The sequence below is a fragment of the Pituophis catenifer genome, unplaced genomic scaffold (assembly GCF_029215685.1).
Source record: "Pituophis catenifer annectens isolate HBS135680 unplaced genomic scaffold, rPitCat1.0.hap2 SCAF_10, whole genome shotgun sequence".
Taxonomy (NCBI): Eukaryota; Metazoa; Chordata; class Lepidosauria; order Squamata; family Colubridae; genus Pituophis; species Pituophis catenifer.
This window is the reverse complement of record NW_027256890.1, coordinates 12187941-12211572: the sequence shown is the minus strand read 5'-3', so window position 1 is coordinate 12211572 and position 23632 is coordinate 12187941. Positions and strand designations below refer to the sequence as shown.

At 47.7% G+C, this 23632-nt stretch overlaps 1 protein-coding gene across 6 annotated transcripts in view; it reads left to right on the top strand.

The window, feature by feature from the left end:
• Nucleotides 1-23632, top strand: part of TAOK3 (TAO kinase 3) — a 78871-nt gene that overhangs the window by 18062 nt on the left and 37177 nt on the right. For 3 of the 6 annotated variants that reach the window (XM_070951628.1, XM_070951629.1, XM_070951627.1), the window contains 6 exons: nt 3921-4012; nt 6224-6317; nt 6940-7021; nt 9623-9790; nt 13976-14182; nt 23387-23521. In XM_070951628.1, coding sequence (XP_070807729.1) covers nt 3921-4012; nt 6224-6317; nt 6940-7021; nt 9623-9790; nt 13976-14182; nt 23387-23521 — 778 coding nt within the window. Of the gene's footprint in view, nt 1-2907; nt 2980-3920; nt 4013-6223; nt 6318-6939; nt 7022-9622; nt 9791-13975; nt 14183-23386; nt 23522-23632 lie in introns of those variants that run through there. The other 3 variants (XM_070951631.1, XM_070951630.1, XM_070951633.1) reach the window with 2 other exon arrangements.

The window sequence follows — 23632 nt, the reverse complement described above, 5'->3', positions numbered from 1 at the left end:
GCCTGGCTGGGGAATTCTGGGAGTTGAAGTCCAGAAGTTACCAAGTTTGGAGGCTCCCCCCCCCCCTCTTTTATCATTTTTATAACCAGTATACTTTGGAGGGCCTGCATCCCTAGCCCAGTTGCCTATCGATACGTCCCACCCAAGCCTCTTCAGTCACTATGTTCTTGTGCACATTCTGTTTGTGTCATTTTGGTGTGAGCTTCCAATGCATGGCACCTTCTAGAAGCCCACTGATTGGTTGATTGGGTTATCCGTGTAAATTGTTGATTTGATTTATATAGCCCCTTCCCCCCACCCCCTCCGCCCCAATCTCAGTTGCTCATAGGTTAGTTGGTTGGTAGGTTGGCTGATTGATTTGATTTGTAGACAGGTAGTCCTCGACTTACGACCACGGTCGAGCCCGAAATTTCCCGTTGTTCCGCAAGAGAATTGTTTTAAGTGGATGTTGCCCCTAAATTTTATGACCTTTCTTGCAGTGGTGAAATTCAGTTTTTTTTTTTTACCGGTTCTGTGGGTGTGGCTTGGTGGGCGTGGCTTGGTGGGCATGGCAGGGGAAGGGTACTGCAAAATCTCCATTCCCTCCCCACTCCAGTATCCAGGGAAAGGATACTGCAAAATCCCCATTCCCACCCCACTCCAGGGGAAGGATACTGCAAAATCCCCATTCCCACCCCATTCCAAGGGGAAGGATACTGCAAAATCCCCATTTCCTCCCCACTCCAGGGAAATAATACTGCAAAATCTCCATTTCCCTCCCCACTCCAGGGGAAGGATACTGCAAAATCCCCATTCCCTCTCCACTCCTGGGGGAAGGATATTGCAAAATCTCCATTCCCATCCCACTCTGGGGCCAGCCAGAGGTGGTATTTTCCGGTTCTCCGAACTGCTCACAGTTTCCGCTACCAGTTCGCCAGAACCTGCTGGATTTCACCCCTGCTTTCTTGCCATGGTTTGTTAAGTGAATCCCTGTAGTTGTTAAGCTAGTCGCCCGGTTGTTAAGCGAACCTGGTTTCTCCATTGGCTTGTGAGAAGGTCATGAAAGGGGATCACTCTGCAACCGTCATAAATATGAGTCAGTTAAGCGTTCAGAGTTTGGTCACATGACCACTGGAAAGGCTATTAAGTGTGAAAACTGATCATAAGTCACTTTTTTTTCAGTGCTGTTGTAACTTTGGACGATCACTAAAGGAATATGTTGTAAGTTGAGAACTACCTGTAGTAAGCTTTACAGCTAAAACGGATAAATTGACCCTACTCCAGTCAGTTTTTGAACCGCAATTTCAGTTGTAAGTTGCTCTTAGATGCTCAGACGTACTGTATTTTTCGGAGTATAAGGCGCACCTTTTTCCCCCCTAAAAGGGAGTGAAAATTTAGATGCGTCTTATACACCGCCCACCCACTGGCCCCCACCCTTTGGCCTCCCTCTGCCTCCCAGCAGTTTACCTCCTTGCAGCAAGCAGCAAGAAGAAACGGCCCGTTTCAGCTTCAGCACAGCCTGATTATCACAAGTTGATTGGATCGGCCTCCCGACTCTCAGCTGTTTTGCTCTCAGCTGTTTTGCCCAGGGCTCTGCTGCTTGCTGCAAGGAGGTAAATTGCTGGGAGCGGATTTTTTTTTTTTTCTTGTGCTAATCAAGCTATGCTGAAAACGAAAATGAAAGTAAAGCAGGCTGTTTGCTGTTTGCTGCAAGGAGGCAAAATTGCTGGGAGGCAGAGGCAGATTTCTTTTCCTTGTTTTCCTCAGGTAGGTAGTCCGGTGCGTCTTATGCGCCGAAAAATACGGTAGTCCTCGGTGTACGACCACCACTCGAGCCCAACGTTTCTGTTGCTCAATGAGACATTTGTGACGTGAATTTTACCCCAGGTTACAACTCTTCTGGCCACCGTTGTTAAGCGAATCTCTGCCGTTGTGAAGTCGGTAACAGGTAGTTAACGTGAATCTGGCTTCCCCGTTGACTGTGGTGGTCGGAAAGCCGCAAAAAGCCACGTCGTGACTCTCCGGGACAGTGCAGCTTGTGTCATAAATATGAGCCAGTCGCTAGGGGCGGGTCTGGATTTTGATCATGTGACCATGAGGGAGGCTACAACGGTCGTAAGGGGTGAAAACCATTCCTGAGTCCCCATTTTTTTTTGTGTGTGTGTGTGCTGTTCTAAATTGGAACGGTCTCTAAATGAACTTTGTAAGTCAAGGACCACCTGTAGGGCTTTCCATAGGTCTCGAACAGCGACCATGGTCTTTCTGTAAGTCAAGGATCACCTGTATGGCTTTCCATATGTCTCGAACAGCGTCCGCGGTCTTTCTGTAAGTCAAGGGCCACTTGTAGGGTTGTTTTTTTTTTAATTTGATTTATATGCCGCCCTTCTCCGGAGACTCAGGGCGGCTTACAATGCGCTAAGCAATAGCCTCCATCCTTTTGTATATTTATACAAAGTCAGTTTATTGCCCCCACAAACTGGGTCCTCAATTTACCTACCTTAGAAAGGATGGAAGGCTGAGTCAACTTTGAGCCTGGCGAGATTCGAACCTGCAGTAATTGCAGGCAGCTGGTCTTAATAACAGGGTGCTTTAGACCACTGTACTACCGAGGCTCTTTTGTTTTGAACAACGTCCATGGTCCCTCTGTAACTCAAGGACTACCTGCAAGGAGTTTAGCTTCAGGTGAGGAGGACCCAGCCAATTGCATCTGAGCGTTGGTCCCTTCCCCTCTTCCAAGTCAACCCCCCCCCCCCTGTAAACATGCTTGTAGCGTGTGGGTTTCCCTGCTGTGTTTGCCTTGCGACCCTGCCTTCTCCCCCACTCCCCCCCCTTCCCCTTTTCCCTTCTGTGTTCCAGATCCCCCTTATTTCTTTCGTAGCTGCAATCCCAGGCTGAACATCTCCGAGAAATCACTGTTGGTGTGTCAGTGGGAAAACTCACCGTATCTGGTGAGAAGTGGTGCCTTAGGAGCGTTTTCAGGCCCTGCTTGGCTGGATCCAGGTACAGTGCCAATGAGCTGAGTGCCGGCTGCCCGTTTGCCAGCATGTTGCACTGAGATGGATCATGAAAAAAACAAAAACAAAAAAACCCCTTTTTTTTGATTTTGCATTCTCCATACATCCATAATCATCCTCCTCCCCAAACCCCCCCCCCTTCACCCCCAGAAGGAATTCTTGGCTTAAGGAGGCGAGTACGACGACGACAATGGTTATTATTATTGCCGTATTTTTCGGAGTATAAGACGCACCTACCTGTTTTGGTGAGGAAAACAAGAAAAAGAAATCTCCCTGTCTCTGCCTCTGAGCAATTTTGCCTCCTTGCAGCAAACAGCCTGCTTTACTTTCATTTTCGTTTTCAGCATAGCTTGATTAGCACAAGGAGGGGAAAATAATCTGCTCCCAGCAATTTACCTCTTTGCAGCAAGCAGCAGACCCCTGGGCAAAACAGCTGAGAGTCGGGAGGCCATCTAATCAACTTGTGCTAATCAGGCTGTGCTGAAGCTGAAAGGAACTGTTTTTTCTTGCTGTTTGCTTGCAAGGAGGTAACTGCTGCCAGGCAGAGGCCAAAGGGTGGGGGCCAGTGGGTGGGCGGGGATACATTCGGTGTATAAGACGCATCTAAATTTTCACCCCCTTTCGGGGGGAGGGGGGAAGGTGCGTCTTATACTCCAAAAAATACGGTATTTTATTTTATTTTATTTTTTAAAAAAACCTCCCCAGCATGGCTTAATTTTGTTCCATGCTGATTTTATTCTTTTTGAGTTGATCAGGGAGCAGGATGGGGACGACTTTGAAAAGGGGGGGGGTGAGTGCATCTGTTGCAGTGCTGTGCCTTTTTTTCCTTTTTTTCCCCCTTCCTTTTTCTTTCTTTCTTTCTTTCTTTTTTTTTTTTTTTGTTATTGGCATCCCGTAACCTTCACCCTTGGAATTCATGTACGGTAGGATGGCTCCGGAAGTAATCTTGGCTATGGACGATGGGCAGTACGACGGGAAAGTCGACGTTTGGTCGCTAGGAATTACCTGCATCGAGTTAGGTAAGTCAACCGGCGTTTACAACCTGTTGGATTTAATGCAATAAGTCTGGCTAATTCTGGTTTTTGTTGTTTTTTGTTTTGAAAAAAGTTTTGTATTTTTATTTCTTATACACATATTCTAAATGTACATTCTCTTATCCATAATTGATCATATATATTTTCTAACAAAAGCATAAAAATAAGACATTTTAATTACATTTGGGATTGCTCTTCTACCCTCTCTTTTCCCTCTTTTCACAACAAACCTTCTTCTCCTTCTTTCTTTCTTTCCCCTCCCTCCCTCCCTCTTCTCCTCTTCTACTTTCTTCCTCCTCCTCTCCTCTCCTCCCCTACTTCCCCTTCCTCTCCCCCACTCCTCCCCTCTTTCCCACCTTCTCCTCTGCTCTTGTCCCTTCTCTCCTTCCCCTTTCTTCCATTCCTCTCTCTCCCGCTCCTCCTCTTTCCTTTCTTTCTCCTGTGTTGTGCAATGTTTCCCTTATTTGGTATCGGAGCAACTCCAGTTTTCTAATAATGTATACTTTCTTTTCAATTTCTTTCCCATTTTACCCAATCTAAAGTAATATTGTTTTTTTTTAATCGGGCATAATCTTCTGTCGGGTTCTAGATTTGCATTGGAAAGATTTTTGTGAGAGGGATCTTGGAGTCCCAGTGGACAACCATTTAAATAGGAGCCAGCCGTGGGCAGCAGCTGCCAAAAAAGCCAATACAGTTCTAGGCTGCATAAACAGAGGGATAGAATCAAGATCCCGTGAAGTGTTAATACCACTTTATAAGGCCTTGGTAATAAGGCCACACTTGGAATAGAGAAGAGAAGAGCAACCAGGATGATGAGGGGACTGGAGGCTAAAACATACGATGAACGGTTGCAGGAACTGGGCATGGCTACTCTAGTGAAGAGAAGGACTAGGGGAGACAGGAGAGCATCTTCCAATATTTGAGGGGCTGCCACAGAGAGGAGGAAGGGGGTCAAGCTATTTTTCCAAAGCACCTGAAGGCCAGACAAGGAATAATGGATGGAAACTGATCAAGGAGAGATTCAACCTAGAAATAAGGAGAAATTTTGTGACAGTGAGAGTAATCTACCCATGAAACAGAAGTTGCCTTTGGAAGTTGTGGGAGCTTCATCACTGGAGGCTTTCGAGAAGAGACTGAACTGCCATCTGTCAGAAATGGTGTAGGGTCTCCTGCTTGGGTGGGGAGTTGGACTAGATGATCTACAAGATCCCTTCCAACCAGAGGTGGGATTCACTTACCTTCCCTACCGGTTCGCAAATGTGAGCGTACGCGGCCTTCCACGCATACGCGGTGCTCAGGCGTTAACGTCCGGGCGGAGCTTCCCACAGTCGCCGCTACCAGTTCGCCAGACCAGGAGAGAACCAGCTGAATCCCACCACCGTTTCCAATTCTGTTAATCTGTTATTATTCTGTTATTCAGAAGTCGCGGGAATTTCATCCCTGGAAGCTTTCAAGAAGAGACTAGACTGCCCTCTGTCAGAAATGGCATAGGGCAGTGATGGCTAACTTTTTTGCCGTCATGTGCCAAAAGCGGGGGAAGAGGAGGGGGGGGTCACACGTTTGTGTGCCCACACCCTTAATTCAATGTGCCCCAGGCCGTTTCCAGCCTCCGGGGGGGGGGGAGGGGAGGCCGTTTTCACCCTCTCCAGGTTCCTAGAAAGTCTCTGGAGCCTGGAGAGAGTGAAAAACGGGCCTTCTGGTCTCACCGGAAGTCGGCAAACGGGCTGCTTCTGGCCTCTGGGGTGGTGGGGAAGGCCGTTTTTGCCCAGTCCTAGAAAGCCTCTGGAGCCTGGGGAGGGTGAAAAATGGGCCTTCCTCACTCCCCCCCCCAAGGAGGGCCTCCGGAGGCCGGAAACAGCTTGTTTCCCAACTTCCGGTAGGCCCAGAAGGTCTGAAAACCAGTTGGCCGGCACGTGCATGCCCGCTGCAGCTGAGCTAGGTCAATGCTCGCGTGCCCACCAATATGGCTCCGCGTGCCAGCTGTGGCACGCATGCCATAGGTTCGCCATCACGGGCGTAGGGTCTCCTGCTTAGGCGGGGGTGTGTGTGTTGGACTAAATGACCTACAAGGTCCCTTCCACCTCTGTTAATCTGTAATCTTCCTACGGTTTGTAAGCCGGCCAGAGTCGCCCAGTGATTCCATCGTACCTCGTATTTTTTTTTTTCTTCCCCCCCTTTCTCTGTTTTTCCATACAGCGGAACGGAAACCACCCCTCTTCAATATGAACGCAATGAGTGCCTTATATCACATCGCCCAGAACGATTCCCCCACGCTACAGTCCAATGTGTGGTAAGAGTTCAAGGGTGGGGGTGGGGGGGTGTCTGTCTGCTTTGGTTTTGTTGTGACCGAGGCCCAAGTAGTGATTACCAAAACACAATTCAGTCCTCAACAAACTTATTTTATTAAAACAGCTGAGAATTAATTCATTCTCGGCTTAGTCCAAAATAAAATTCTTCGGCCTTATCACCAACCTTCGATGTCTTTTGGCAACCTGCCAAAGGCTTTTCTTGTCAAAGACCCCACAAAGCTCAAGAGACTTTGACAAGAAGCACTGGAATCAACGTTGCTTTTCTACAAAGAACCCAACGACTCCTTGCTGCTCTATTAAGCCTTATAGGAGGGACCAATCATCTCCAGGCCTTACTCCCCAGTCGTCCTTTTTTCTTCAGCTGCTCTTGCCTTCTGGCAGCTCTGCGCATGGGCGCACTAGGTTTGCAGTGGGGTTGGAGGAGGAGGAGGACAACTATAGGGTCCTTGATGCTCTCTGAGCTTGGTGGTTTTCTTCCAGACATTTCATTACCCAACTGGATAACAGCATCAACGCTAGCAATTCTCAACTGCCACACCTTGACTTTTCTATCCCTTCTCCTACCGGAACATGTTCTGACATCCATTCTGTTCCCATATTCAGGACAGACTCTTTTAGAAGATTTGTTGATTACTGCTTGCAGAAAATACCTCAGGAGCGTCCATCGTCATCCGAACTTTTGAGGGTAACGTTTCACCTTTCTGCCTTGGGAAATACGTGTCATGGGGAGGCAACTGACTCTCCTTTTAGTTTTCCTCCAGGGACTGCCTGGCTTTTCCTCCCTATTTGGTTCCACCCCTAGAAAGTTCTCTTCAGATGTATCAGACAAGCTTGAGTAAACCCAAGTGGTCCATTTTTAGCCCTGCTCCCTAGAACTTTTCCCCACCAAGGATTCTGGGGAAGTAAAAGAAGAGGCCATCAGTAAGACGAGTAGTTTGAAAGCAGCAGAAATCAAAGTAAGGACAGAGTGAGTGGAATAGAAGAGGTGAGACGTTGAAGACCAAGAAGGAGATGTACCGTGAAGTCTATTTCCTTGTTTGGTGAAAGAAAGTTGACCGGTCATCGGTCAACAATACATAGTCTTGAGTCCAATCTGGGTCGGTCAGTGAGACCAGGGGTATAACCTTCCGATTTTTTGGACTCCCATCCTCAGGGATCTTCTCTCTAACCAGAATGTGATTTTTGGTGAGGGAAAAGGTGACATTCTTGTGAGAGAGAAGTTCCCCAAGGAAGGGCTTCAAGCAGGAGTTCAAAAACTCGGAAGACAAAACCTTCGGTCCTGGCAACCGGTCCAGATTGGATCCCGCAACATTATCCCTAGACATGTATATTTGCCTTCATTCGTGAATTTTGAGACCATATGAATAAGAGCATAAGACATCAACAAGAGTCAAGAATATGTAGTCTTGAGTCTCTAAGGGCATATCTCATTACAACAGTCAAAAATACACAGTCTTAAGTCTGTATGCCATATCCCATCATCAATAGTCAACAATACCTAGTTATGAGTCTGTACGGATAAGGCCATATCCCATCACCAATAGTCAACAATACCTAGTTATGGGTCTGTATGGATAAGGGCATAACCCATCATCAGTAGTCAACAATACATTGTCTTGAGTCTGTATGCATAAGGGCATGTCCCATCAACAACAGTCAACGATATATAAGTGAGTCTGTATGAATAAGGCCATAGCCCATCATCAATAGTCAGCAATATATAGTTATGGGTCTGTACAAATAAGGGCATATCCCATCATCAGTAGTCAATAATACCTAGTGATGAGTCTGTACGAATAAGGGCATAACCCATCATCAGTAGTCAGCAATATATAGTTATGGGTCTATACAAATAAGGGCATATCCCTTATTTGTATAGACTATAGGGCATATAGGGCATTACCCATCATCAATATCAATTCCTAGTGATGAGTCTGTATGAATAAGGGCATAGCCCATCATCAATAGTCAGCAATATATAGTTATGGGTCTGTACAAATAAGGCCATATCCCATCATCAATAGTCAACAATACCTAGTGATGAGTCTCTATGAATAAGGCCATATCCCATCATCAATAGTCAGCAATATATAGTGATAAGTCTGTATGAATAAGGCCATATCCCATCATCAATAGTCAACAATACCTAGTGATGAGTCTGTATGAATAAGGCCATATCCCATCATCAGTAGTCAACAATATATAGTGATAAGTCTGTATGAATAAGGCCATATCCCATCATCAATAGTCAACAATACCTAGTGATGAGTCTGTATGAATAAGGCCATATCCCATCATCAATAGTCAGCAATATATAGTGATAAGTCTGTATGAATAAGGCCATATCCCATCATCAATAGTCAGCAATATATAGTGATAAGTCTGTATGAATAAGGCCATATCCCATCATCAATAGTCAACAATACCTAGTGATGAGTCTGTATGAATAAGGCCATATCCCATCATCAATAGTCAACAATACCTAGTGATGAGTCTGTATGAATAAGGCCATATACCATCATCAATAGTCAACAATACATAGTGATGAGTCTCTATGAATAAGGCCATATCCCATCATCAATAGTCAGCAATATATAGTGATAAGTCTGTATGAATAAGGCCATATCCCATCATCAGTAGTCAACAATACCTAGTGATGAGTCTGTACGAATAAGGCCATATACCATCATCAATAGTCAACAATACATTGTCTTGAGTCCGTATGCATAAGGGCATGTCCCATCAACAACAGTCAACAATATGTGAGTCTATATGAACAAGGCCATATCTCGTCAAACAACATGACATCAGTCAACTTTGAACTTGCTCTTTATGTAAAAAAAACCCCCACCTCTTTAAAATGACCAAATTTTCATTGGAGTGCTACATTTCATAATAATTCAGTCTTCCTGAATTATCCAACGATGATGAAGATGATAATGATGAAAAAGACGATAAAATGGTACCTATCTTGGTGCCCACTGCCTAAAAAATATGGCTGATTCTTGAATTCCAGGGTGGGCAGTTCAATGGAATGGATTGAAATCTTAACCAATATGTCTTACAAAGGTAGCTTCAGACAAAGGTTACTAAGTATTGTAAGCGACCCCTATATAGCCTCGGATCTAAAATTTTTCTCGAGTTCATAATGAGTTTCTCCTTGTACAACTATAGGAGGAGGAGGAGGAGGTTGTGGGAGAGATTGGGCGGGTCGGGTGGTCTCGTCTTTTGCCTCTTTTTATGTCTTCTCATCCAGAACGCTTCTGTCATCCCTTCTAAAACCCAGCACGAATTTGTACGATGCGAGCGTCCGTCCCGGGTCCTCGTAGACTTGATTCAAAGAACCAAGGATGCGGTCCGAGAGTTGGATAACCTCCAGTCTCGCAAAATGAACAAAATCCTTTTCCAGGAGGTCTACAATGGCCCTCTGAACGAGTCTCAGGAAGACGAGGAGGTATCAAGTTTATCTATACCGCCGATAAATAATAATAATAATAATAACAATAATCGTCATAATAACATGTCTCCTGCTTCACAGGGCTCCCTGGCAAGTCCCTTTTCATGGGTGTCCCAGCACAACGTTGAGGAATGTAGTTGGGAACAAGGCTGTCTTACCTCTTGACTTCTGCACACTGATTGCTTTGGAGACAGTCCTTGAGATCAAGTTTGTTCTCAGTTTTGGAGTCACAGCCCTACTTAGATCCCAAAAGAGTCGTTCCCAAAACAGTTAGATCCCCAAAACAGGGCCCGGTAGTTGCTGTTTCGTACCCGGACTAAAGAACGTGACTCAAGATATTTTCCGTCATGACCACGTCTAACAGAGATGATAGAGCCGTGATGGCGAACCATCACAGGTGGCACGCATGCGGGCGCGCCTCCCGCCGGCCAGCTGAATTTTTGGTCTCTGCTGCGCATGCCCGGGGGTGGGGCTGGCCGCATGCGGGAGACACGTGTGCATGCCCGGGGGTGGGGGGGCGCGTGGTGGGCTGCGCTGCCCCTCCCCCCGTGGCCCGTTTTCGGCCTAGCAGGACTCCTGCAGCCTCCGGGGCCAAAAACGGGCTGCCGGGGGGGAGTCACCGCACCCCTCCCCCACAACCCGTTTTCGGCCTAGCAGGACTCCCTGCAGCCTCCTGGGACCAAAAATGGGCCGCGGAGGTGTGTGTCCGTTTTTGGTCCCAGGAGGCTGCAGGGAGGCTTACTAGGCCCAAAATGGGGCAAGGGGGTCGCGTGCAGGGGGAGGGGGGAGCGTGAAGGGCTGCATCGTGCCCCCCCTCCACCTCCCATGGCCCGTTTTGGGCCTAGCCGGACTCTCTGAAGCCTGCTGGGACCAAAAATGGGCCGCGGGGGTGGGGGGGTGTCTGTTCTTGGTCCCAGGAGGCTGCAGGGAGGCCTACTAGGCCCAAAACGGGACAGGGGGGTCGCGCGCATGCTCACGGGGAGGGGGAAGTGCTGGGGGGGTCACGCACAAGTACACCCACGTGTACTTTCGGCACACAACGAACAAAAAGTTTAGCCATCACTGTGATAGAGCGTCCAGCCCAACCAGGAACAACAACAACTTCTCCCTGTGGCTGAATTAAGATGAGATGGACCAAGGGTCACTTCATTCCCGCTTGAAATGGGGATAAAGACTAGTCCGTGGCCGACCTGCCCATCAATCAAGGGGGAGGACACTCCGTATGGAGGACAACTGGAGGATGTCTTCCTCATTGGATCTTCTTCTTTATTTACGCAGGGGGTGGCTATTTTTGCCCAATACAACACAGGGCTAGTGAGTTAACGTGGTGTTTAGAAAATAAAGAAAGGATCAGGACAACTGACCAGTAGCCTTATACGTCCCTCTCTTAGCGCTTTACAGAGTCAGCCTCTTGTCCCCAACACTTACCTTTTTTACCGACCTCAGAAGGATGTAAGGCTGAGTCAACTTTAATCCGGTCAGGTAATCGAACTGCTGGCATTCGGCAGAGTCAGCCTGCAGTACCACATTCTCACCACTGCGCCACCACGGCTCTTTTAGACTAGAAGGAATCTTGGTTTAAAAAAGCAACAAGAGCCATAGAGAATGTCCGGTGACCGAGATCCTTCCTCCCAGACATTTTAACCACCAAACGTGGCCATCAACTAGCAAGGATAGAGACAGAGTTTGGAGAAAGCTCGTTCGGTTGTGATTTGGGCGTGAATTCACCTTCACCCTCACTGTTCTTCCGTAGCGGTCTTTGACAAAGTGGTCATTCATCCCGCCAAATAATCATTGCATGCAGCATGCAAACCTGAGCTCGGGCAGTCCTCGACTTACGACCGTTCGTTTAGTGGCCATTCAAGGTTACAACGGCCCTGAAGAAAGTAACTTACGGCCAGCACCCTCGCACTTAACAACTGTGTGGCGGCATCCCCAGAGTCACACGATCAAAATTTGGGTGCTTGGCATTTGACCCTAGGGTCACATGACTGCCTTTTGACAAGCCCAGTCAATACTGGGAAGCCGGTTTCACTTAACGACCTTCACTTGTTCGCTTAACAATGCCCCCCCGGGATTCATTAACCAACGTGGCAGAAAAGTTTTGTAAAATTGGGCGCCCTTCATTTAACCAACCGCCTCGCTTTGTTTAGTGATGGAAATTCCAGCCCCTCCCCCCCTTCCCGTTGTGGTCGTAAGTCGAGGACTACCTGTACTTGAACGCATGTCGAAAACCCCTTCATCTGCTTCTTGTCAGTATGGCTGCTGGAATATGACCCAAGGCAGATAGCAACTAACTTTTTTATTTTAACCATTTCTTGCTATCTGGGATGGATAGCAAGAATCTAACTAATTTCCATTAGTTATTCCATCCCCAGATTAAAAATAGAAGTGAAATAGGAGTTTCCTGTGAAGCGATTCTCCCCTTCCGTACCCGGTGCCTAAAAGATGGGATTTTGAGGATACTTAGCCCCAAAATAGTAAAGTTACTCACGCTTGTCTTGATTTATGCAGAGGGCAAGACTGGAAAAGATCAACCGGTATGCAGATAACAGACACTCCTGCTCCTGCCACTTCCCAGTAACCAGGTTTTTTTTTTTTGGTTGCAAGGGAAGAAGGAAGCTGAGAAAAGAAAATATTTGTAGCTCAAGGTTGAACTGTGGGATTCTTGGTGCTCTTTAAGCATGAGCCAGCTAAGTAACATCATCAGTGCTAGAAAGGAGTAGGGTTTGTGGAGAGGAGAAGGAAGAAGAAGAGGAAAATGACTGTGGGGTCCTTGGTGCTTTCTGAGCTTGGTGGGTTTCTTGCAGACATTTCATTACCCAACCAGGTAACATCATCAGTGCTAGAAGGGAGTAGGGTTTGTGGAGAGGAGGAGGAAGAGGAGGAGGAAAATGACTGTGGGGTCCTTGGTGCTTTCTGAACTTGGTGGGTTTCTTGCAGACATTTCATTACCCAATTAGGTAACATCATCAGTGCTAAAAGGGAGGAGGAGGAGGAGGAGGAATCTTGGTGTTCTTTCTGCTTGGTGATTTTCTTGCAGGCATTTCGTTACCACTCCCTCCTAGCACTGATGATGTCCCCTAGTTGGGTAGTAAAATGTCTACAAAAAAACCACCAAGTTCAGAGAGCACCCAAGACCCCACATTCTTCTTCCATCCTCCTCCTCCTCCTCTTCTTTCCTCCTTCCTTCTCAATCCTCTTCCTCCTCTCCACAAACCCCCACCCCCTCCTAGCCCTGATGACGTTAGCTAGTTGGGTCATGAAACGTCTGTAAGAAAACCACCGAGCTCAGAGAGCCCCGAGGAACCCACAAAAGGAGGAAAGGACCTAGAACTGTGATGGCGAACCTATGGCACGCTTGCAGAAGTGGCACACAGAGACCTCTCTGTGGGTACGCGCGCCGTCGCCAGCTGCTCTTCTGGTTTCCGGCACACACATGCATGCCAGCCAGCTGATCTTTGTGGGTGCCGGAACACCAGAAAACGGCCTGAAAATGGGCCAAAAACGGCTGAAAAATGGCCTGAAAACAGCTGAAAAGCATCTTGAAAACAGCTGAAAAACGGCTTGAAAACAGCTGAAAAACATTTTGAAAACAGCTGAAAAACGGTTTGAAAACAGCCTGAAAAATGGCCCAAAAACGGGGCATACACACGCCGGCTAGCTGCTCTTCTGGTTTCCGGCACACACATGCATGCCAGCCAGCTGATCTTTGTGGGTGCCGGAACACCAGAAAATGGCCTGAAAATGGGCCAAAAACGGCTGAAAAATGGCCTGAAAACAGCTGAAAAGCATCTTGAAAACAGCTGAAAAATGGCTTGAAAACAGCTGAAAAACATATTGAAAACAGCTGAAAAACATCTTGAAAACAGCTGAAAAACATCTTGAAAACAGCTGAAAAACGGCTTGAAAACAGCCTGAAAAACGGCCAAAAAACAGGCATATGCACGCCGGCTAGCTGATCTTCAGGTTTCGGGCGCTCTGGCGCCCACACATACACACTCACACACATGCATTCCGGTTTGGGCACTCGGTGCCGAAAAGGTTCTCCATCACTGACCTAGAAGTAGGCGAGAACCTTTTTGGGGTCTCCTCTAGAACAGTCCCTGTTCTAGTCTTCCCCCCTGGTTGGCGGCGGTTCCTTTCATCCCGCCGTTAAAGCTGCCGCTCCTTATTTTGTAGGACAGTGAGCATGGGACAAACCTGACTAGGAAGATGGACAGTCTGGGCAGCAATCATTCCATCCCCAGCATGTCTATCAGCACAGGCAGCCAGAGCAGCAGTGTCAACAGCGTGCAGGAGGTAATGGAGGAGAGCGGTTCTGAGCTGCTTCTGATGCATGACCATGAGAGCTCCATTAATTCCACTTCCTCTGTTGTCATTAAGAAGGTACGTCTGGGCTGCTGCTTCCTCATCCACCCTTCCTCCTCCGCTCTCACCTGATCTCTGCTTTACCGCACTTTCTTTGCAGATCTTGAACGCACCGTCCGTTGATCGGTGCGACGTCTAAAAAAAAAGTCGACCCGTGGCCACGGGAAACCAAAGTGGGTGCCGTGGCCTAGAGGTGGAGCTCTCGCCTCACCGTGAGGAAGGCTGTGAGTTCGATCCTAGGTAGAGGCAGATATTTCTCTCTCTCTCTCTCTCTGGGCACAGTGTGAATATATCTGCCGGGGGGAAAAAAACTCAGCACTGGCAACAGGAAAGGCATCCAGCCAGTAAAACACTCGGCTCCATTCAGTTGCCCAGAGTCCACCCCGCAAGGGATTAGGGGGTTATTAAAAGATGATGATGGCAACGGGAAACAAAATTAATGTTAATCTGAGATTGTTTCCTTGCTCATCTGAGCAACTTCCTCGGTCCAAATGTTTTTTTTTAAAAAAAAAGTTAGGTAATTTTAGATACCTTTGGCCTGGATCAGAGGTCCCCAACCCCTGGCCCGCAGGTAAAAAGCTTCGGGGGAATAATCTCACGCTGCTTCAGGCCTTTCTGCTTCTCGCCTGGACTACTGCAATGCTCTCTACATGGGGCTCCCCTTGTGGAGCACCCGGAGGCTCCAGCTGGTCCAGAATGCGGCCGCACGGGTAATTATGGGGGCGACATGGCGCTCCCATGTAACACCTCTCCTGCGCAAGCTGCACTGGCTCCCTGTGGTCTTCCGGGTGCGCTTCAAGGTATTGGTTCTCACCTTTAAAGCGCTCCATGGCTTAGGGCCCGGGTACTTACGAGACCACCTTCTGCCACCGATAACCTCCCACCGGCCAATCCGCTCCCACAGAGAGGGTCTCCTCAGGGTGCCGTCGGTCAGGCAATGTCGACTGACGACCCCCAGGGGGAGAGCCTTCTCTGTGGGGGCACCCGCCCTCTGGAACGAGCTACCCCCAGGAATACGACTGATCCCGGACCTCCGTACTTTCCGCCGAGCATTAAAGACCTTCTTATTCCAGCAAGCCGGGCTGGCTTAAAATTTTAATGGCTTATTTTATGGGGAAAGGGTTTTAAAATTTAGGGAAGCCAAACTGATTTAATTCTGTTTTAATTCTTTTTAATTTTTATACTGTGTGTGTTTTAAGTTTTGGCTGTTCACCGCCCTGAGTCCTTCGGGAGAAGGGCAGTATACAAATTTAAATAATAAATAAATAAAATAAATAAAATAAAATAAATAAAATAAATAAATAAATAAATAAATAAATAAATAAATAAATAAATAAATAAAAGCTTTTGGCGTGGAGAAGCCCGAGGGTTAGAGCAAAACCGCACCCCAAAGATTTCTCTTCTCGTGTGCGCGATGCCCACCACTCACGCATCCCAGTTCCCCTCTACACCTCCTCCAAGCCCGCAAAAGTTAGGGACTACTGGCCTGGATGATTAGAGTCTCCATTGATGCATTGCAGAGGCCTCAAAGTACATGGGCCGAATCCGGCCTGCAGGGTGCTTAAATTTGGCCTATGGGACCGGCCTGGAATTAGCAAAGGACCGGCCCACGGTGCCTCTGGCAGCCAAAATGGGGCACGAGGGGCCTTGCATGCCCCCCCCCCCGTGCCCCGTTTTCAGCCTGGATGGCCTCCTGCAGCACCCTGCCAGCCAAAATGGAGTGCAGGGCCCCCACATGCAGGACATACACCCCAGTGCCCCGTTTCGGCCGGCAGGGTGCTGCAGGAATCGTCCATCCCGTCTCCCACCACCCCGGCCCGGCCCGGCCCGGCCCGCGGAGGAGAACTACAATGCTGATACGGCCCTCAAAGAAATCTAGTTTGACATCCCTGATGTATTGCATTGCATACTTTTTTAAAAAAAATTTTTGACCCAAGTTGCTTGGATGGGCAACAAAACCTCTCCGATTAACAAATTTTGGTCCCGTTTGCCATGATTCAACCTTTTAGACACTTTGGCCTGTATGATCGAGACCTCTTGGATATATTAATCAGTTCAGGTAGTCCTCAGCTTACAACCCATTCATATTGTGACCGTTACGACAGCACTGGAAAAAGAAAAGAGAGACCGATGAGCGGTCCCCGCACTTAATCCGTCATGTTATCCGCTGGGATCAAAATTCAAATGCTGGGCCATTGGCATGTACGTATGATGGTTGCAGCATCCTGAGGTCACGCGATTGCCGTCTCTGACCTCCCCGGCTGGCTTCCAACAAGCAAAGTCAACGGGGGAAACCTAGATTCACTTAAAACAATTGCAGCTGCAGTGATTCGCTTAACAACTGTGGCCAAAAAAAAAAAAAGGTAAAAATCAGGCCCGAATCACTAAACAATGAACTTGCTGAACAATGGAAATTCTGATTGTGATTGTGATTGTAAATTGAGGACTACCTTAAAGGCATACCTGCTTTAAGAACTTAGGGTCAGTGTCCATGCAGGATTCATGTAAAGGATGGTGTCCAGAACAGATCTTGAGTAGCGTTGGTGTCCAATTAGCGAATCCAGAAAAAGGAACATTATTTTACCAAGAGTATATGAAGCTTTACTGCATTAAACCACATCGGCACCGAAGAAGCAAAACCAGCTCTGGGTTTCCCGCGCAAAAGCAAGTATAGTTAATTCTCCCTTTTTTTCCCCATGGGCCACCCACAGTCCAAAACTTCGAACAATCATTTAGGTTATGGGAAACAGGCCAGCCACGCTGGGACATCTGCTCGGGGCATCCTTGAGATGCCAGCAGTGTCTCACGGAAGCCGACGGACGCTTGAATACCGTTCTTCCTCCCTTGGATTCCGACCACCATCCCCCTCCCTGTTATTGTCAAGCTGCGGGCGAAGAAGAAACGTAGATGACAGTGGGAATCGGTCTTGATGGTTAGGTTGGAAACGAAAATAAGAAAGTTAACGACGAGTGGAAGCTTCTAAGATCCGCCTTTAAGACAGAATGCCTGCCAGCCTCTGCCATATCCTGCTCTCATTGTGTCCTTCAACCTTGCATGCGTACCTTTGTCCTTGTCCTGCAACACCACCTTGTCTCCCCAACTTTGTCTCCCCCCCTAAGTGGTTGTCCTTTGGCTGAAACTGTCACAGTCCCTAAACTAACACCGTAACTTCAGTAGCTTCCCACCCGATCCTGATCTGCACGTGGATTCTTCTCTTGACCAAATAGCTGCTCACGGATCTCCCCGAGAAGGTACGTGGTTCAGGGCTCACGTCAGTACAATGTTCGGATCACGCTGGCCGCCCGAACATAACACGTGGTCTCAGTAAAACAATCCTTCTGATCCAATGTGATTTCTGTGGGATGATGTCAGGCACCAGCCACCAGCCCCACACGTGGTAGAGTTCAAACTAGCTCCTTGATTGCTCCATGCCTCTTTTACAGGAATCATCCCAGGCTGGCAGATTCACCTGGGAAAAGCCAGATTGAAGCTCAAAGGCATTTAAGGAGATTCTGATCTTGCCCCTCTTGTCTTTACCTAATGATTCCATGCTACTTCCCTGTTTGATCCTTCCTCTACTTGGTTGCTCTCCCAACGGGTGGATCTATTTAGGCAAAGCCCAGATTTGTGTGAGTGTGTGCGAATGAAATGAAACTAAACAAATCACCCCTGCCCCCCCCAATCCCTCTTCTTTGCGTTTGAGAGAGTCTGCCATCTTGAGCTAATGGGAATAGTTTTCATTATGGCAGTGTAGAAGCGTGTTTAAACAAAAATAAATACAGCCAGTCTTCGACTTATGACCACAACGGAACCGGAACCTCCGTCTTTTAAGTAAGTCGGTCATAAATCGGGAGTCACACCCGATTTAATCACCTATTTTTCCATACTTGCTCTGAGCCAATGACCAAGATTGTTAAGCGAGCCACTTCGTCGTTTAGTCAAATCTGGTCGATTTTGCTTGTCGGAAGACATAGAGAGCATGTGACACAACCCTTGTAAGTACACACAGGTTAACCAAGCTGAATTTTGATCACAGGACGGGAGATGATGCAGAGGTTGTGAGTCGGAGAGTCTGTTTGTAAGTTCCTTTTTTTTTTTCCCCCAGCACGTTCGTAACTTTGAACAGTTGCTAAATAAACACTCAGAAGTCAAGGGCTACCTGGGAAGTTGAAAGAATGAGTTGGTTCAGCACAGTGGTGGGATTCAAATAATTTAACAACCGGTTCTCTGCCCTAATGACCAGCTGGGTAGGTGTGGCTCGGTGGTCATGTGACCGTGTGGGCGTGGCCAACTCAACGTCACTCATGTTGATGGGCGCTTCGCCTTAGCTGTTACAATGTAATAAGGGTTAACCAGAGAGGCAGTTTCTGTAAGCAGGGCAATAAAGATTAGGCTAGAAACAACACCAGAATGTTTCCTTCCTGCCTTCCTTACAGGATTAGCCCTGTAAAGTGCCGCCGATAGCCTCCCACCGACCAGTACGCTCCCACAGAGAGGGACTCCTCAGGGTGCCGTCAGCCAGACAATATCGGCTGGCGACCCCCAGAGGGAGGGCCTTCTCTGTGGCAGCACCTGCCCTCTGGAACGATTTGCCCCCGGAGATACGAAGGATATCGGATCTCCGGGCCTTTCGCCGTGCCCTAAAAACTTTTCCATCAAGCAGGGCTGGCGTGAAACCCCCCCCCCTTTTTTAGCCCTTTTTTAGCTCTTTTTAGCTTTTTAGCTTTTTAAGTGTAAATTGGGTTTTAATTGGATTGTTTTAAATTGTGGGCCAAAGCTGTATAATTCTTTTAATTGATTTTAAATTTTGTATTGGCATGTTTTTTATCCTTGGCTGTGCACCGCCCTGAGTCCAATAGGAGAAGGGCGGTATATAAATTGAATAAATAATAATAATAATAAAGTGGAAAAAAACAAAATAAGATTTCTTCCAACAACCGGTTCTCCGAACTGTTTAGAAAGTTAACAACCGGTTCTCCCGAATAGGTGCGAACTGGCTGAATCCCACCACTGGTTCAGCAGCTCCCAGCAAAGAAGCAGCGCTGGCTGGGGGTTTCTGGGACTTGAAGTCCACCCATCTTTAAGTTTCCAAGGTTGAGAAACACTGGCTTAAGCAAAGTCATTGGGGAAGCCAGCGGGAAATCGAAAATCACTCCTGCTCCTACTGTTATTTTTGCCCACCGTGGCCTTTCTGTTTACCTGTTTAGGTAAGGAAGCCTCTCTGAGAGGATGACCCCCGGCAAGTCATGGGTCGTCCGGGTTGATTTTAAAGGTACTTTGGAGGGGTTGCAGCTTTTTTTACAGGAATCCTGTCGCAAACAAATTTCAAGAAATGGATTCCTGTGCAAACAGATTCTTGACCTCAGCTGAACCGAAGCATCTTTTGGCATCAAAAGTGCTGCCCAGGCTCAATAGTTTTAACAAAAATTAGATATATTGTTGAGACCACAGATACCTGTTTCTGGTCTCAACTGGTGTAATTATCCCGCTTGAAGTTAGCAACAAGGTTGTTAAGTGAATCTTGATTTCCCCCCCCCCCCCTCAATTGACTTTGCTCACCTGACTGCGGGGATGCTGCGATGGTTGTAAGCACGAGGACCAATCTTAAATCACTCTTTTCAGGACTGCTCTAACTTTGGTCGAATGGTCTTAACTTGAGGACTACAGGTTGTCCTCAACCACAGTTCATTTTAGTGACTGTTACAACAAGTTACAACAGCACTGGAAAAAAGTGACTTAGGAATATTTTTCACACTTACGACCGTTGCAGGCATCAAAATTCAGACGCTTGGCAACTGGCTCGTATTTATGACAGTCGCAGTGTCCCGGGGTTTTGTGATCCTCTTTTACGACCTTCTGACAAGCCAAGTCAATGGGGAAGCCAGATTCACTTAACAACCAAGTGACCAATTTAACAACTGCAGGGATTCAGTTAACATTTGTGGCAAGAAAGGTTCTAAAAACAGAGCAAAATGCACTTAACAAAAGTTTCGCTTAGCAATACAAATCATCCTCCTCTTTTAACGACCACAAAATCCCTTGCAGGGTGGAATCTGGGCAACCGAATGGAGCTAGCAGAGTGGTTACTGGCCGGATGCCTTCCTGTCGCCAGTGCGGAGTTTTGTTCAGCAGATATATTCTCAGTGCGCCCAGAGAGAGAAATATCTGCCTCTACCTCAGATCGAACTCACAGCCTTCTGATTGTAAGGCGAGAGCTCCACCTCTAGGCCACCGCACCACTTTTCGCTTAGCGACACAAATGTGGGGCCCAATTGCTGTAAATCGAGAACCACCCGTAGCTTATAAGTGATAAACTATGGCTTAGAAAGAACCACCATGGCTTAACCAACCATACCAGGCTTCCAAATCTTGAGATGATTAAATGGTGTCCCATCAAATTTCTTGCAAGATCTGCTTTTGCTTAATGATGGAAGGTTAGAAAGTTTTGCAAAATCGAAGGTCTCTCACCGGCACAGAAGAGAACAGGGACTCCTCAAGTTACAACCCTTCATTTAATGGCAAAAAGTGAGAGCAACCCTGGGGGGAAAAAAGGGTAACCTATGGACTGGTCCTTGCACTTCCAACCTTTACACCGTAGCGTCCCTGCACTCTGGTGATCCAAACTGTGCGTGACTCACTTAAAGACTGCCTTGCTTAGGGGTGGAAGTTCTGGTGCACCGTTGTGGTCATAAGTCGAAGACTACCTGCATGCGATGATCGTTTTAGGAGGACCGTCTTTAAGAATTCGTTAGGAAATTCCCACGTCTTGACGGAGCTGCAAAGCTGGGAACCTTGAAGGAAGCATTGAGGATGCAGGCAGAATAATAACCCTAAGCCAGGTTCCCCCACTCCACCCCGGGTTAAAATTTGGCCGACTTGTAGAACCTGGTTTGTGGCCCACACCCTTGTGTGTTTGTTGTGTGCACCGGAACACGCCTCCCGCAATTGTTCGATATTGCCTTTCCTTGTGTTTTCATTTTTAATAACGAATGTGTTTCCCAACCACTTCGACTCTTTAAAATCCATAGGCAACTTCACTCCTGTTCCTGCCAGAGTCTCTTGGCAGCAAACCCAAACGGCGCCAGAGCCAATACACTCTGGACCGTACCCTGTAGTCCTCGTTTAACGACGGCCTCGTTTCCCAAGCTCCCGGCGACGGTGACGAAAAATAAATCAATCCTCTGCCCCCCAACCCCAGCCTTTGCACCGATGACCTCAGGTGTTGTAAAACGAAGCAAACTTGCAATCCGGCCATCGGCAGAGTGTGGCGTTTTTTTTAAGGGAGCGGCTGCTTCGCTCAGCGGACCCAGTTGTGGTTGTTAAACGAGGGGGGAAAAAAAACCCCTGTTATTTTCTGCCCGCATTCCTACCCCTGGCGAAAATGCAAGCGATGGTCTCTTATATATATATTTTTTTAAAAAAAATAATAATTTAAACGTCGGTCACCCTTGTCTAAGGAAACATGCGCCAACGCGGCGACTTTTGCCAGCCTCTATGACTCGCTCGCTGACTTGACCACAGATGACCCCCCCCCCCAAGTAAGTGGGGTTTTTACACACGTGCCAGTGTGCTCGTTTTCACGTTCAGCCCGAAGGCTGGTGGAAGACAGCCATTTATCCCCCCCCCCCATTTCACAGATGACCCACTGAGGCTCGAGGTGGGGTGGGAAGTAGGTAGGTAGGTAGCAAAACTTAGGGCCGTCCAATCCGTGCATTCACGGGCCGTCACGCGTGTGCATGCACGTGTGTCTTCCCGAATCGGGACCCGCTCTGGGTCAAAAGCCCCCTTCCCTACTCTCCCCCACCAAAGGCCCCGCATATCCTCCCCTCTCTTCGATCATATCGATAGCTCCTTCGGCCCTGCTCCCCTTCCCTTCCCTTCCCCACGCCCCAAAGGGGCACGCACAAGTCACAGCTAAAGCCAGCTGCACGATCCTCCCAGTTCCCTCGCCTGTTGGATCAGGCTCACACTTGTACGACGGGTGTGTGTGTGTGTGTGGAGGGGGGGGGGAAATAGTGTGCTCTGTCTCTTTAAATGTGAAAGGAAAAAAAAAAAAAAACCCTTCTCATCCCTTTGCAAGGCTATGGAGAGAAAATGCTAGAATCGTGTACGATCATGACTAGAAAGCAGCATCTCTGAGCAGTCACCGAAATCTTTGGGAGCAACCCGATTAGAAGCCAAAGCGGGTGTTTTTGGGGTGTTTTTTTTTTTTTTAAAAAAAAATTGGGTTTTTTTTCCCACCTTCTTCTTTTATTTTATTTTTTATTTTTTTTTCCTGCTCCCCCCTTTTTGGCTTTTGCTTTTTTTTTTTTTTTTCCCCTTTTCCTTTCTTCCCCTCCTCCTCCTCCTCTTCCTCCTCCTCCTCGAGGCTGCAGCCATCCAGGCAGAAAATTCTTCTCCAGAGCAGATAGCTGAGTTCAGAGAGGTGTAAGGGGGGGGGGAGAGAGAGAGAGAGAGAGAGAAAGGGGGGGCGAGAAAAAAAAAAGGAGAGAGGGGGAGAAAGGAAAAAAGGAAAAAAAAAAAAAAAAAAAAACCCAGGCTGGACAAGGGAATGAGGCAAATCCTTACTCCTCTTTTCAAAGGCGGCAGCAGGAACAGGAGCAGCGTTTTTCCTAGCCATGGAAACCATTTTTTTAAAGCGATTATTTGGGCGCAGCATCCTCAGCCAGCAGTGCTTCTGAGGACTCCTCTCACAGCTCTGCAGTGCTCGGCGGCGACGGCGTTTCCAATGCTCTTTTTGGGACCGATGTGATTTCTTTGGAGGTTAAAGGCCCCCCCCCTTCCCCACCTCCAAGAGGAAGGGAAAAAAAAAAAGAGAGAGAGAGAGAGAGAAGGAGAAAAGGAGCAAAGAGGAAGGAAAGAAGGAAGGGGAGAGAGAGAGAGAGAGAGAAACGAAAGAAAGAAAGAAAAAGAAAGAAAAAAAGAAGAAGAAGAAGAAGAGAAAACCTGCCGGGGAATTCAGACGGCAGCATCCCACTTAGCAATCAGCTGACGGAAGGAAGAAGGAGAAAGAAGAAGAAGAAGAAGAAGAAGAAGGAAGGCTGACAATGTGGTTCCCGATTCGTTTTGTACCGCGATTGCTGTGAGGGTCTATCAAGAGCCTCAGAGCCAAACTATGCATTTCAAACAGCCGGGCTTATGTGAAAAACAGGGTGAGCGCAAGGCTGCTGGCGAAGGAAGAGCACAACTGGACTTTCTCCTTCTTTTTATCCATTTCTGCAGGATCATGTATTCATAAGGGATGAGGTGGGCCACGGGGAGCGCAGGCCTGAACTGCGGCCTACTCATTCGGTCCAGAATCAGGCCCTTCACTACCGGAACAGAGAACCATTTGCCACAATCAAATCAGCATCATTGGTAAGCCGCTACCACACCCCTTGCCCTGTTCTCTCTCTCTCTCTCTCTCTCTCTCTCCCTCTCTCATTCCCTCTCTCTCTCTCTCTCTCATCCTCTCCCCCTTCCCTTCCC